Source organism: Sturnus vulgaris, chromosome 23 (genome assembly GCF_052056855.1).
Source record: "Sturnus vulgaris isolate bStuVul1 chromosome 23, bStuVul1.hap1, whole genome shotgun sequence".
Classification (NCBI taxonomy): domain Eukaryota; kingdom Metazoa; phylum Chordata; class Aves; order Passeriformes; family Sturnidae; genus Sturnus; species Sturnus vulgaris.
The window spans coordinates 7,346,047-7,358,449 of NC_142265.1; the positions used below are offsets into that span (position 1 = coordinate 7,346,047).

General features: G+C 46.6%; 1 protein-coding gene and 1 long non-coding RNA gene across 6 annotated transcripts in view; one reads left to right on the plus strand and one right to left on the minus strand.

Annotated features, from left to right (window-relative positions):
* Nucleotides 1-5,641: 5,641 nt before the first annotated feature.
* The window catches only part of LOC148221368 (uncharacterized), a 24,676-nt gene continuing 17,914 nt past the window's right edge, over nt 5,642-12,403 (minus strand). Inside the window, exon 5 of the long non-coding RNA XR_015808190.1 lies at nt 5,642-6,830. This is a non-coding gene — a long non-coding RNA (uncharacterized LOC148221368). The remainder of the gene's footprint in view (nt 6,831-12,403) is intronic.
* LOC106858200 (uncharacterized) overlaps nt 6,266-12,403 on the plus strand; it is an 11,208-nt gene continuing 5,070 nt past the window's right edge. Inside the window, exons 1-5 of one of the 5 annotated variants that reach the window (XM_088177830.1) lie at nt 6,266-6,833; nt 8,777-8,898; nt 9,450-9,498; nt 9,770-9,816; nt 9,957-10,822. In XM_088177830.1, coding sequence (XP_088033956.1) covers nt 6,581-6,833; nt 8,777-8,898; nt 9,450-9,498; nt 9,770-9,816; nt 9,957-10,822 — 1,337 coding nt within the window. In that variant the 5' untranslated portion in view covers nt 6,266-6,580. The remainder of the gene's footprint in view (nt 6,834-8,776; nt 8,899-9,449; nt 9,499-9,769; nt 9,817-9,956; nt 10,823-12,403) is intronic. The other 4 variants (XM_088177831.1, XM_014884731.2, XM_088177832.1 and 1 more) reach the window with 4 other exon arrangements.

Consider the following 12,403-nt stretch of genomic DNA (forward strand, 5'->3'; position numbering starts at 1 on the left):
CAGATCTCTTCAGTGCACACACAAACGGATGTGGCCGATTCCTCTGCACCAATGCCTGCTTTTCATCTCTAAAGCAAAATCCCCAGAAGCCCCATGGATTTAATTCCCATTTTTTTGTGTCTGCCTCCGTGCAGCCTGAGGAAAATAACCATTGTTCCTCCACCAGCCCTCATGTCTGGACTCAGGAGCTGAATGCACTTTGTTTCTAGGGGCAGCAGGATGAAGGGATGAAAAATAATGCCAAGAACAAACATCCCTGGGCCCTGTTCTGGGGAGGTGGAACTCTGAGCATTCCCATTAAAATTTAACAGGAGCTTGGCCCCAGGATGTGGCAGGATGAAACATCTTAAACCACTCGGTTCCCTCCCTTGGTTGCTAAAAATAATTGTCGCTAAAAATAAAAATATCCAGATTTCCAAGGGGCAGCGAGGTAACAGGACACGTGGAGAGCCAGACTCTGCAATTTCCAGCACTGGAGGAAGGAGATATCATTTTTATCATGGGATAATCATTTTTATCATGGGATAATCATTTTTATCATGGGATAATCATTGCAGGAATGAGGAAATCTCCCTCTCTACAGCCAGGGTGACTCAGCTGGGGGTGGATGAAGAGCTCCAGAAAAATAAAAGAGGATTCCCTGATGACTGAAAACACAACATCAGAGCTGATGTGATCCACAACGCTGCAAATGCAGAGAAATTTCTGTCATTCAGCCCCCTCCAAGAGCACAGAATGGAAATTATTCCTCTCAGAGCTCAGCCTGGGAAGGATTTCCCTCTCCATGTCACATTTTAGGGGCTCTGGGATGACAACCACGCTCTGCTGAGGACTGATCAGCTGAGGAAGCACAGACAGGCTGCCTTTGAAACCACAGCAGATGATTCCTCCAGGTTTGCTTTGGCAAAGAAATTAGGAGGAAAAAAAACCAAAACCAACAAACCCCAAATAAAGGAAACATCTGACTTTTTTTTCGTGTCTGAATTAAAATCTTCCTTAGTGAAAAATGGGTTAAAGTGAGGAGCACCCAAAGGAAGAGCCAAAATGCTCCAATAATAAAAAGATATACCCCTTTTATCTTTCCATGCCTATTAAGCATATAAATTTGAACATTTATCTGGGTATTTGTGCAGTATAGACTGGTGAAAAGCTGTCAGAAAAGCGAGGAATAAAAAAGGTTGATCCCAAAGCTGGGAAGTGCTGGACATCCTTTGGGACTGGGGGACCAATTCATTGGGGACTGGGAATCAATTCCATTGGGGACTGGGAATCAATTCCATTGGGGACTGGGAATCAATTCCATTGGGGACTGGGAATCAATTCCATTTGGGACAGGGAATCAATTCCATTCTGGGACTGGGAATCAATTCCATTCTGGGACTGGGAATCAATTCCATTCGGGATCTCTGGGGTCCATGAACAGGAGCACCCCGCCCTGGCAGCTCCTCCTGCCCAGGGGAGGTCACTGTTGCTGCACAGAATGCCTCAGGTGGGGCAGGTTTAGGTTTAAGGGCACGGTTTAAATGTGGAACACCAGAAAATCCCTCCTGAAGCAGCTCAAGGTTCCTTTCCTTCCTCATCTTTCCAGAAATCCACCAAAAATCAAACCCACAATTGCATCATTCCCAGTGGAGACTGGTAATTCTCAGGGCTGCACCAAGAACAAACTAAATCCCGTCCCCTGATGCCTCAAGGCATCCAAAACGGGCAGATTAAAGTAATTTATTCACCTTTAATCACCTGCAATTCAAGACCACAGAACTGAGAAGTCATCAGCAATTAACTGCATCTGATCACTGCATAAAAATTAGGAAATTATGTCTCAGGGGAGAAGAGCTTTGCTTGTCCTGATCTGAAGAGGTGAAATTTCTGGAAAATGTCTTGATTCTCCTCTGAGGGGGACAGAGCCAACCCAGCAGCCCCACACAAGAGGAATTTCCTCACGGTGGAACATTTCAGGGAGGTAAAAATAGTCTGAACATGCCAGCCCTGCCACGGCCACGGAGCTCTGGATCCAAGGAAAACATTTGGAGGTAACCAAGGAGCACAGGAGGGATGAGTCAGGGACAGGTAATTTTTGGAAATGAAACAAAGGACATCACCCAGGAGGGGACAGTGACATTGTCAGGGTCACCTTTGGGGTGAAGAGGATGGAGAATCCTGAGGGAGCTCGGCCTGGAGAAAAGGAGGCTCAGGAGGGACCTCCCGGCTCTGCACAACTCCCTGACAGGAGGGGGAGATTTGGGATCTACTCCCAGGGAACAGGGGCGGGAGGAGAGGGAGCAGCCCCAAATTGCAGCAGGGGAGTCTCAGGGTGGACATCAGGAGGAATTTCCCCATGGAAAGGGCGGTCAGGGACTGGCAGGAGCTGCCCAGGGAGGTTTGGTGTCCCCATCCCTGGAGGTGGCACTCAGAGCTCTGGGATGGGGCACAGCTTGAACTTTCTGACCTTGGAGAGCTTCTCCAACCTCAGTGATCCCGGGATCCATCCCAGCTGTGCCCAGCTGTGCCCAGCTGTGCCCTCCCACCTTCAGCTGGGATTTTCAGCTCGCCCAGTGAAGGATTTGTTTCTTTGTGGAGCATCACCCAGCACAGCACAGTGTCCCCAGCCACCCCAGGTGATCCCATCCAGTCGTGCCGCAGGGAATTGATGGGCTGGATGTTTACTCCGAAAGCGTGGGACAAACCCTCAGCGATGTCACAACCCCCTGCCACCGCCAGCACCGGAATTGTCACATCTCAATTGCAGCGCTTCCCATGCAAATGGAGCCTCCACATCCCTGCTCTGCTTCCCAGGGGAGAGGCTCGGAGGGGAAAATCCACCCAGATCCCACTCTGGTTCTTGATTTGAAATAATTAAAATTCGTTATTCAGCCTTTGAAATACTTCTCATCCATTTAGCTCGGGATGTATTTAGACAGGATTATGTTCACCTTTAGACATGCACAGCTCTCTTTAAAGCTTTAAAATCTCTCCTGATATTTTGTTTTGTCACCTCATCAGTCGCTGGAAAGCCTCCTCCTGGCTTTCCCCATCAGTGCAAATCAAACCCACCTCCTCCCAGTATGCAAAAGAGGATTTTAATAAAGGAAACCTTTTGCAACAAAGGGTTTTCAGCCGGGTGGGTTCAGAGCTGGCATCCAGAGGGAGAGACAGACAAACACCTACCCCAGCAAACGCTGTTAAAGTGGGTGTGTGCACGGGAACATGTAGGAACAAGGGAGGAAGGAAGAGAGAGAGGATTCACCCTCCCTGCAGAGATAGAAAAGGAGCAGCACAACCTGAACCCTCACGTGGAGAGAGGTTTTGCAGAGCTGCCCAGCACAAATCTGTTCATTACAGGTTTATTTTTCACTCGGAACTTCAGAGGGTTGTGGTTATAAATTAGAGCAGGAATCAGAATTCCTACATCAGGATATCAGGGTATAAGGAATGTACAAAGGAGGAAAAAAAAAAAAAATCCCCCCAGCACAAAAAAATCTGGCATGTGATTTTTCCTACAGTGCAAACCTGTCTTTCCTAAAAGCTCAGCTCTGTTAATGCCCAAACCTGGCCTGACCCTCACCTTGTCCCTGGGGATTGCCACTGAAGACCCTCACCCAAATATATCCTCTGTTCTTACACCTTCAATGCTTGAAATTTTCTCTCTTTCTTAGAGTGTGTTAAAAAAACCAAATGCAGAATTCACTAAAACTGTGGAAAATAATGAAAATATTCCACACTCTTGGGTAAAAAACACTTTCCCCAGCCCAGGTTTCACTGGGTAAGAAATGAAATAGTTCTGTCCATAGGGAATTTCCTGAGGGAATCAGGAGGCACCGACTGAAGCAGCATCTACAAAATCCTAGAAAGTCATTTTTGGGATCTCCCTCTGCTTGCTGTGCAAGCTGGAGCCTGCCCTGCCTCGGTGGATAAAAGAGGACTCAATGCAGCATTATTAGAGGGTCCAAATTGAAAATTGCTATTGAACAGCCAGGGATGGGGCTGGAGGTGGACAGCTCATAGCCAGCAGTGCCTGTTTACAGAACAAGACTCATGAGAGCTGTTTGAAATTACAGCAACAAAGGATTCTTTTAAAATGTCAGCTACCTGTTGAGGTTGGAAGCAGAACCACAAAATTCCCAGTTAAACAAACACAAAGCCTTGGAGACCTTGTAGTGTCCACATTCCAAGGGGTTTTGCTGCTAGATTTGAAAATCCACTTCTCTTCTCATGGCTGGAGATTGCACTTTGGTCCTTTCTGTCCCATGGAAAGGTCAATTCCTTCCCAATATAAGTCAATACCTGCACCAAACCCAATTGCTGCTGAACTGTGAATGTAATCACAAGTTATAAACAAGAAGATAAAACCACCCAACATATGGAGGAGAATAGAAAGAGGAGCAATCTCTGATGTGATTTACTGCCCAATAAATGCAGTGAGTCACTGCAGTAATTTCCTGTTTGCAGGAGGCCAAATTCTCCCACCTCTGCGAGCATGGAGGAGTTCCTGAACTGGTGCCTCAGCCTAGAGATTTGCACAGGGTATTTACAGGGTATTTACACGATATTTACAGGATAACTCAGCGTTCCATGGCACTGAGGGGCTGGATCCTGGCTCCAGCTTGTCCTGGGCTCGTGCAGTCATTCAGGTAAAGCCGGTGAAATGGAAGGGAAATATTTACCCAAGCAGAGCAGAAGGTGTCCTCAGAGGAACCGCACACCCCGTGTGGCTGTGTCACACACGAAAGCAAAGTTCACAAGTGGAAAGGTGACCTAACAAACCCCTTTCCCTCGGAGCAGCTGAGGAACGAGCTGGGATCAGGGCTGCAGAGCCCTGGGATTTCTCAGGGATAAGAGAGGGCTGCCCCTGGAAGGTGAGCCCTGGCTCCAGCCGTGCCTCTCCCTCATCCACCCGTGTTCCCCCAGCTCCAAACGCAGCTCCATTCATTGGCAGCGATAATCTGTGGGGCAGGGAGCCAGGGAAGAGCCACTGCAATGCAGATCAGCCTCTGATTCCCTGCTTGTTCTACAAGCGTCCAATCTCCTTTGATCAATACCTGAATAATCCTTTCAACATCCCTGAGCCCGCACTTGCTGCTCCCGGTGCAGGGAAAGCAGGAGATGGGATTGTTCAGCTCAGGGACAGGAATTTCATTCAATTCGAACACAAATGTGATGTTGTTGTTGTTTGAAATCTGCCCCACAGAGCCTGGCTGCTCTCTGCCCAGGCTGATGTCAAAGATGATCTTGTTTGGGATTAAATCTGGAATGCTTTCCAGGACACAGCCAGGGAAGAAGATGCTGCTGATAACATCATAATCCTTTTTTTCAATCTAGGTACTTAAGAGAAATATCTGCTTGTTCCGTTGAAATGGCACAGCCCACAAGGTGAAATCCATTTCCCAGGGACATGGGAATGGAGTTTAGACCTGATACTGAGATCTGGTGACAAGGAAATGGATTTTCTATAAGAAGAGGAAACAGATTTCCTGCAAGAAGTGTCCCCATTTGTCATGGTTTAACCCCTGTGGTACCAAACACCCCACAGTCCCCAGCTCACCCCCTCTCCCTGGCACGATGGGGACAGAGCTGTGAGAAGGTAAAAAAGTCATGGTTGAGATCAGAACAGTTTAATAAATAAAATCATTGAATGAAATGAGACAGAGGGGAGAGAGAGATAAATAAACCCCAATTAAAACAATAATCACAGGGTGGTCTCCCACCTGCTGCCCTGAAATTGGTGCCTCAATCCCTAATTTAAATCCTGGACACGACTTTCTGCAGTATGGGATGTCCCTTTGGCCATGCTCAGCTGTCCTGGCCCGTGGCTCCTTCTGCACCTCCTGCCTGGGAAAATTCCCTGATTTGGGGGAAGCACAACTGAGCAAGCACTGCAGCACCAGGTTGGTATCCAAAGTATTCTCCTACCAATCCAAAACCCAGCACTGCACCTATTGAGAACAGAACTCACCCCATCCCAGCTGAAAACCACTTTTGAGCATTCCCAAAATATTTCATTAAGGATCTTCTGCTACTTTACTCACTTGCACAACCCTAAGTTAGAAGTTTTCCCTTCACAGTAAATTAGAATTTATTTTTTTCTGTTTCATTAGAAGTTTTCCCTTCACAGTAAATTAGAATTTATTTTTTTTCTGTTTCACACAGCAGGGGAAAAAAAAAAATTTTTTTTTTTCAACTTGCTGTCAAGGCTTTTCTTTGGAAAACTAATTTCTTCATCAGCTGCTCAGGATTGTCAGGAAGGAGGGTGGAGCCTTCCCAGGCTGCCGTCCTCCAAACCCTACCTGAGTATAAAGAGCAAAGCAGAACTGCAGCCAAGAAACTCTCAAAAGCTGCTTCCACTGCCTGCTGGGATTCCAAGGCTGGTTTCATTCTTTCCCTGCTGGAACTTGCTGCTCCAAAGACCAGAGAGAAGCTGGACTCAGCTAATTACATTGGAGGATTAATTGCATTGCCATGGTCTCCATGTGATACTGGATTGATTTTTAATTTTTTTTTTTTTTAAACACAACTGAACAGGGGTTGTTTTTTTTCCTCTCCCCTCTTCTCTTTCATCTTTTTCTGCACACACACAGTGGAGATGTTGCAAACAGTCTGCATGAGTCCTGAGCTCCTTGTCAACCAAAACATGAGTGAAAGTGAAATCTGTGGCTACAGCCCAGGCCAGGGATCTCCACTGCCTGGAGAAACTGCCAGCCCCAAGAGCTGCCTCCAGCAGAGCCCATCTCTGCCAGATTCTGGATTAACTGAGCTGAACCTTGCGAGTCCCAAGATCTGCCACCCTCCTCCTCCTCCTCCTCCATGCCAAGCTCCAGGGATGCCTGCTCCTGCTGGTAAGAGAAAAAAAATCTTTATTCCCATTTCCTATTCTGTGCTCCCTGCAGCAGCTGGTGAAGCCCAGTGACCCGGGGCTCTGAGCAGCACAAACCAAACCCGACAATATCAGAGATGTTCAGCACATTCCCCTTCTCAGGCTTGGCTGGATTTTGTGGTGTTCTGCTGCTGAGGCCAGAAATTGCTCTGGTTCCCAAAGGATGCCCAATATTCCATCATTTCTGTCCATCTCCAGCGTTTGGCTGCTCGTTTGCATTCTGAATTGCAAGTTTGGTTCTGAACTAACAGCAAGGTAATAGATGTGACCTTCTGAGTTATTAACATTTCAAAGTCACAGGAAAGTGTGTTTGGTGAATCATTGCCTCTGCAAAGTCCTTCAGTTTCTAGGATATACCTGATCCACCGCTGGAAAACTCTTCCCAGATAACAACACATTAGCAATCTGACTGGCTTGTTATAAAGCTTTTCAAAGAAACCTTTAAAATACTCTACAAACAGTAAATAATTCATTCTCAAAACACCAATCTATGGGGAAAAAAAAAAAAAAAAGAACCATTTCCAGAGCAGTCTGAGAAACAAACTCTGCTTTTCGAGGTCTCAGTGTTTTGATTATTCAGCGATAGGTTAAACACTGAGAAGTGCCAGAAATCTCAGCGTGAAACAACCACCCCATCTCCATTCCAAAGGCACCATTTGCTGCTCGGGATTCGCCTCCCTCCTGCTGGAGGGGTGTCAGCTCTCGTTGCCTGGAGCAGGGAAGGGAAACAAAATCACGCAACAAGAAACCACATCTTGTGGGGCTGGTTCCCCTGCCAGGATTGCCTCCTCTCACACATCCAGGAGCTGCCCCATTCCCATCTGCTTCCCCCTCCACAGGGCCCAGCCAGATTTTGCTCAGGAATATTAATTCAGGCACCTCATGTTTTATTTAACAGCACCAGGAGCTGCTGGCCCAAAGCACCTTTTTCGTTCCAAGCTGTTTGTGGTGTTTAATTCCTGAATCGTGTTTGATCACAAGAGCTGTTTTTATTCCTCTTGCCATGAGCTGCAGTGGGAACAGAAAGCTGCTCCCTGCCCCAGAATTGCTGCTCTCAGGATCCCGCACCGTGCTTCCCAAAGCTCAGCCACAGCTCCAAGGAGAGCCTTCCTCCACGGTGAATTTTATTGGGAAAGCCCTGATCTAACGCATTAAATCGGTAATTTTTTAAATCCTAATGTGTGTCACTGAATGCAATTTATGGAAAGTTATTCCAAGTGGGGGGACACACAAGGCAGGGACGTGAATTCCAGTGTTACATAAAAGGTATTTCAAAAGCCAGTGGATTTAAGCTCCTAATCTGGGCAAGTCTTTCAAGTTTGGGGATGCAGGCACCAGATGCAAGGAGACCTAACACAAACAAGCACAGAGCAGCTTGTTTTGACAAAGAGAGAGCCTGTTTGGACAACGAGGTATATTCTCAAATAACTGTCTCATTTCAGAGCAGAAAATCATTGTTTTGCTTTGAATCACACAAAAACTTCCAAACACACTGAGAGCCATGGGGTAAAGCCACTGGACAGAGCATCCCTATCTTAATTTTGAACAAATTCTGCTCCTTGTTGTTGCGCTGATAACAATTTAGCAAACCACAGGACAGGAAACTGCAAAGGCAGATTTACCACACCACAGGAAAATCAGAATGTGAGAGAAGCAGAGACCTAAACGCTGCTGACACATCCCCCAAAAGCAAATCCATGCTCTGTGGCAGGAAAAGTGAGGAATTCATTAAAGGAAAATCATTGAGCAGAGCCAAGGAACACGCAGGGAGATGTGGAAATTTCCCAGAACTGATGATGAACATCAGCATCAGAGCTCTCTCCCCAGGCTGACCTCATCCTCCCACCCCTCCCCACCAGCTCAGACAATTGTGTTACTTTCAGCATCGTGTTGTGACTTTTCCAGACTCTGAACTTAGCTCTGATCCCCCTCAGAAGCGCTACATGGGTGTGAGAGTGAAGATGCCAGTGCGGGAATTGCTGAGGAAAATCCGACTTTCCAAAGGCTTGGACCCAGCTCCAGGCAAGGTGAGAAATCCCTGATGTTGGGGAAGGTTCCTGCCAGGGCTGCAGCATCTTGGTGCACACAGCCACACCCCACTGAGTGCTCTGGAAGGGTCAAACCTGCCTCTTCCAGCCACCAAATCGAGGCTTTTTGGGAAAAGTGGAGAATAAACCAAATTTCAGAGTTTGGCTGGGCTAGGAACAGCTCTAAGGCTGCAGGAACCCATCTGTGCCATGGATGCTGTACATCACTCCATCAATGATGAATTCAATTCAAGGCACCATTCAATGAATCATTCATTCAATCAGAGCAATGATGGCCCAATAAACAATAAAAATATTGCCCCAGAACCTGCAAAAACAGCCCTAGGAGCTGATAAACTCTCAGCCCGCTGTAAAGTTCTTTATAAAACTGCCCTGAATTACCCAAATCTCTGCACCTGCAGCCCCTGCTGAGCAAAACCCAGAGCACAGGAGGCAATTTCACTCTGTTCACGTTGCAATATTTGCCAATGTTTCATCTTCTCCTCCCTGTGAGCATCTCACATTGAAGCTGGGTGGTTTTGTCTCCTCAGGAAGCCTCGTCAGTGAAGATGGTAACCAAAGGATCCTCAGGAAAAACAGGTTTGGAAACGCCTCACTTGGTAGCAGAGCCTCCTTTTCTAGTAGGATCATCACTGTGAGGTACCCAAAGAGCCAGAGCACTCCTGCCCCATGGTCAGTGATCCCGGCTGGGTCCTTTCCATCCCAGCTGTGCATCACCGCCCTGTCTGCCTTATCTAGCTCGAATTTGGGGCAGGACTGATGGCAATCTCTGCTCCGTGTCTGCCTCTCTCAGCTCAATGTTTCCTCCCCCCCTCACCTTCCCCTTTTTTTTTTTTTTTTTTTTTTCCAGCAGAGAAGAGGAGAACTCACCCTTATACAGAGAAACAGCTTAGACAGGTATGCAGAACACCCTGAACCCCGCTGTGCCAGGCTCCCGGGGCAGAATTCCTGTTCTATCACCCAGGGAGAACAGGACACTTCATGTCTGCTTCCCTCCCCTTTCTTCCACCCTGCCCGCCCTTCTGTTGCTGTTTCAGGGCAAGCAGAGCGCTGGGCAAACCCCCAAAGGCTTGGAGGACCTCGACATCCTGGTGGAGGTGCTGCAGGAGGATCTGAACAAAAGCCAGCTCAGGGAGGAGCCCGGGCACCCCGTGCCAGGCTGGATTTGGCAGGGATTCTCCAGGGATCCGCAAAGCGTGGGGAGGCAGGAGGCAGCAGCCGGGCTGCAGGGAAAGCAGCAGAGCCCAGAGCAGCTTCAGCCCCAATCCTGCTGGCAAGATTCCCACCCCATCCTGCGGGGACAGGCTCAGCCTCCCTCCCACGGCCAGCGCGGGAGCATCCAAAGGGCCGGAATGTTCTCCGGGACGGGCGGCAAAGGGAGCAGCTGGTGGATGCAGGATGCTCTCCTGAGCTCCCGGGAACGTCTTCCCAGGAATTCTCCGTGCCAAGAAGGTTTTCCCAGGAATTCTCTGTCCCAGGAAGGCTTTCCCAGGAACTCTCTGTCCCAGGAAGGCTTTCCAAGGAATTCTCCGTCCCAAGAAGGTTTCCCAAGGAACTCTCTGTCCCAAGAAGGTTTTCCCAGGAACTCGTCATCCCACGAAGGTTTTTCAAGGAATTCTCCATCCCACGAAGGTTTCCCAAGGAATTCTCCATCCCACGAAGGTTTCCCCAGGAATTTTCCATCCCAGGCCACTCCTGCCCTCCCCAGCCCTGCAGAGATGCTGCTGGGAGCTCACAGGGGCTCTCCAGATGTGCAGGGACATTTGAGGCCACCCCCAAATTCCTTCACCCAGCAGGACCTCTCTGCCCTCTCCTTCTTCCAGTTCCAGCTGCACAGGGAGGAAAATTTGCTGAGGAACATCCCGGAGGAAAAATTGCTGGCTCCTGATGAAAATGGCAACAGGTTCTCGATTTTTTTGTCAAAATCGATTTCTGTCCCCTGGGGGCATCACTTTGCTCTGACCTCTGAGCAAAAGCTCAAGGGGAAGCTCAAACTTGAACCAATGCACAGAATTTTAGGCAGATATTAAAATTAGAAATATTCCATATTTACAGTAATATTCCTGAGCTACAGCTGACATCAGGATAAATTCAGGGTGGTAAAATATTTAAGGATGAGGGGTATGTGTAGAGATTCACAAGAAAATTAAAATCAAGCAAAGTACTGAAAAAAAATGCAAAAAAAAAAAAATCTTTTCCATGCTGCAGACACTCTCAGTGTAATTATTTGTATTATTAACTGCTAATAAAAATGGATGGGAGGATTACCCAAAAACACAAACTGGAGCACAGATTCCCAAAGAACTGGGAGTGGCTGTTGTGCTGGAAATGAAAGGAAAACAAATCCCAGTAAAACCCAGTACTGCCCTGGAATGGGATGCTTCTGGAGAAAATAGCTTTTTATAAGAAAAAAAAATTAAGATATCTAATAAGTCTCCATGTAGATTAGGATAGCTGGTATCAAATCAGACTGACAGAAAGCATGGCATCATTTATGAATTATCTGAGTCCTGGGGAGAAAGAGATCAATTCCTGTCCTAAATTTAAAATATTGAAAACCCCACAGAGGGAAAACCAAGCACAGCACTTCCCTAAATTGCCACGTTCCATTCACAATAATGATTGCCAGTAATGATTCCAACAATAAAATCAAACTTCACTTTTCAGCAATTATGAAACCCAGCAAACAATAAATAAGACACCTGTTTATATATTTCCTGCATTTTTTAAAATGACACACAAAAATTTCTCAGACGTGAATGAAATTGATCACAACTAAGAAATTAAGAGATTTCTACTCCCACGTTAAGGTATAATTCACAAGCAAAAAATTCCAGAACTCACTTTTATAAAGATTCTACACTCAAAAGAACGCTCAAAATACAACCTAAATAAGATCATTCTTAGTTTTGCTCAATGGTGAATAAAAATCCATTTAAAAAAATCTCAAAAAATCCCCAAACCAGACTAAACCAAACAACCAAAAAATCACCCCAAAAAACCCCAAACTGAGCAAGAAGTGCCAGAGTTGTTTAGTTATATTTAAGGATATTTTGCTACAAGAAAAGGGAAGAAGAAATAAATAAGTACAATCGGTGCCTCTGTTAATTTTTCCTCCCTGAGGAAAGGAAGACAACACTGAAATTCACAAGAAAAAAACCCCAAAGAGTCTTTTTAGGATGAAATTCAGTAGAAACTGAATTTTGTAAATGTACTTTTTTTTTAAAATTTACTGTTTTCAGTAGTTGAGTGAGACTGAACACAGAGGAAATTGAGATCTCCTCCACAGGACTCCAATTCCAGTTTGGAAATTTTTCTTTTAAGACTGAGTGTTTCACTTCTGTCAGTTTTTTTAGGGATCTTGCACCATTTTCCCTGGATAAACAGGGATTTTGGGCAGGGAGGAATCATGGCTTGGCTCCTGGAGAGGAATGGGATGACAGCAAAAAGGGAGGAGCAAGAAATCCTGGCAGACAAAACTATA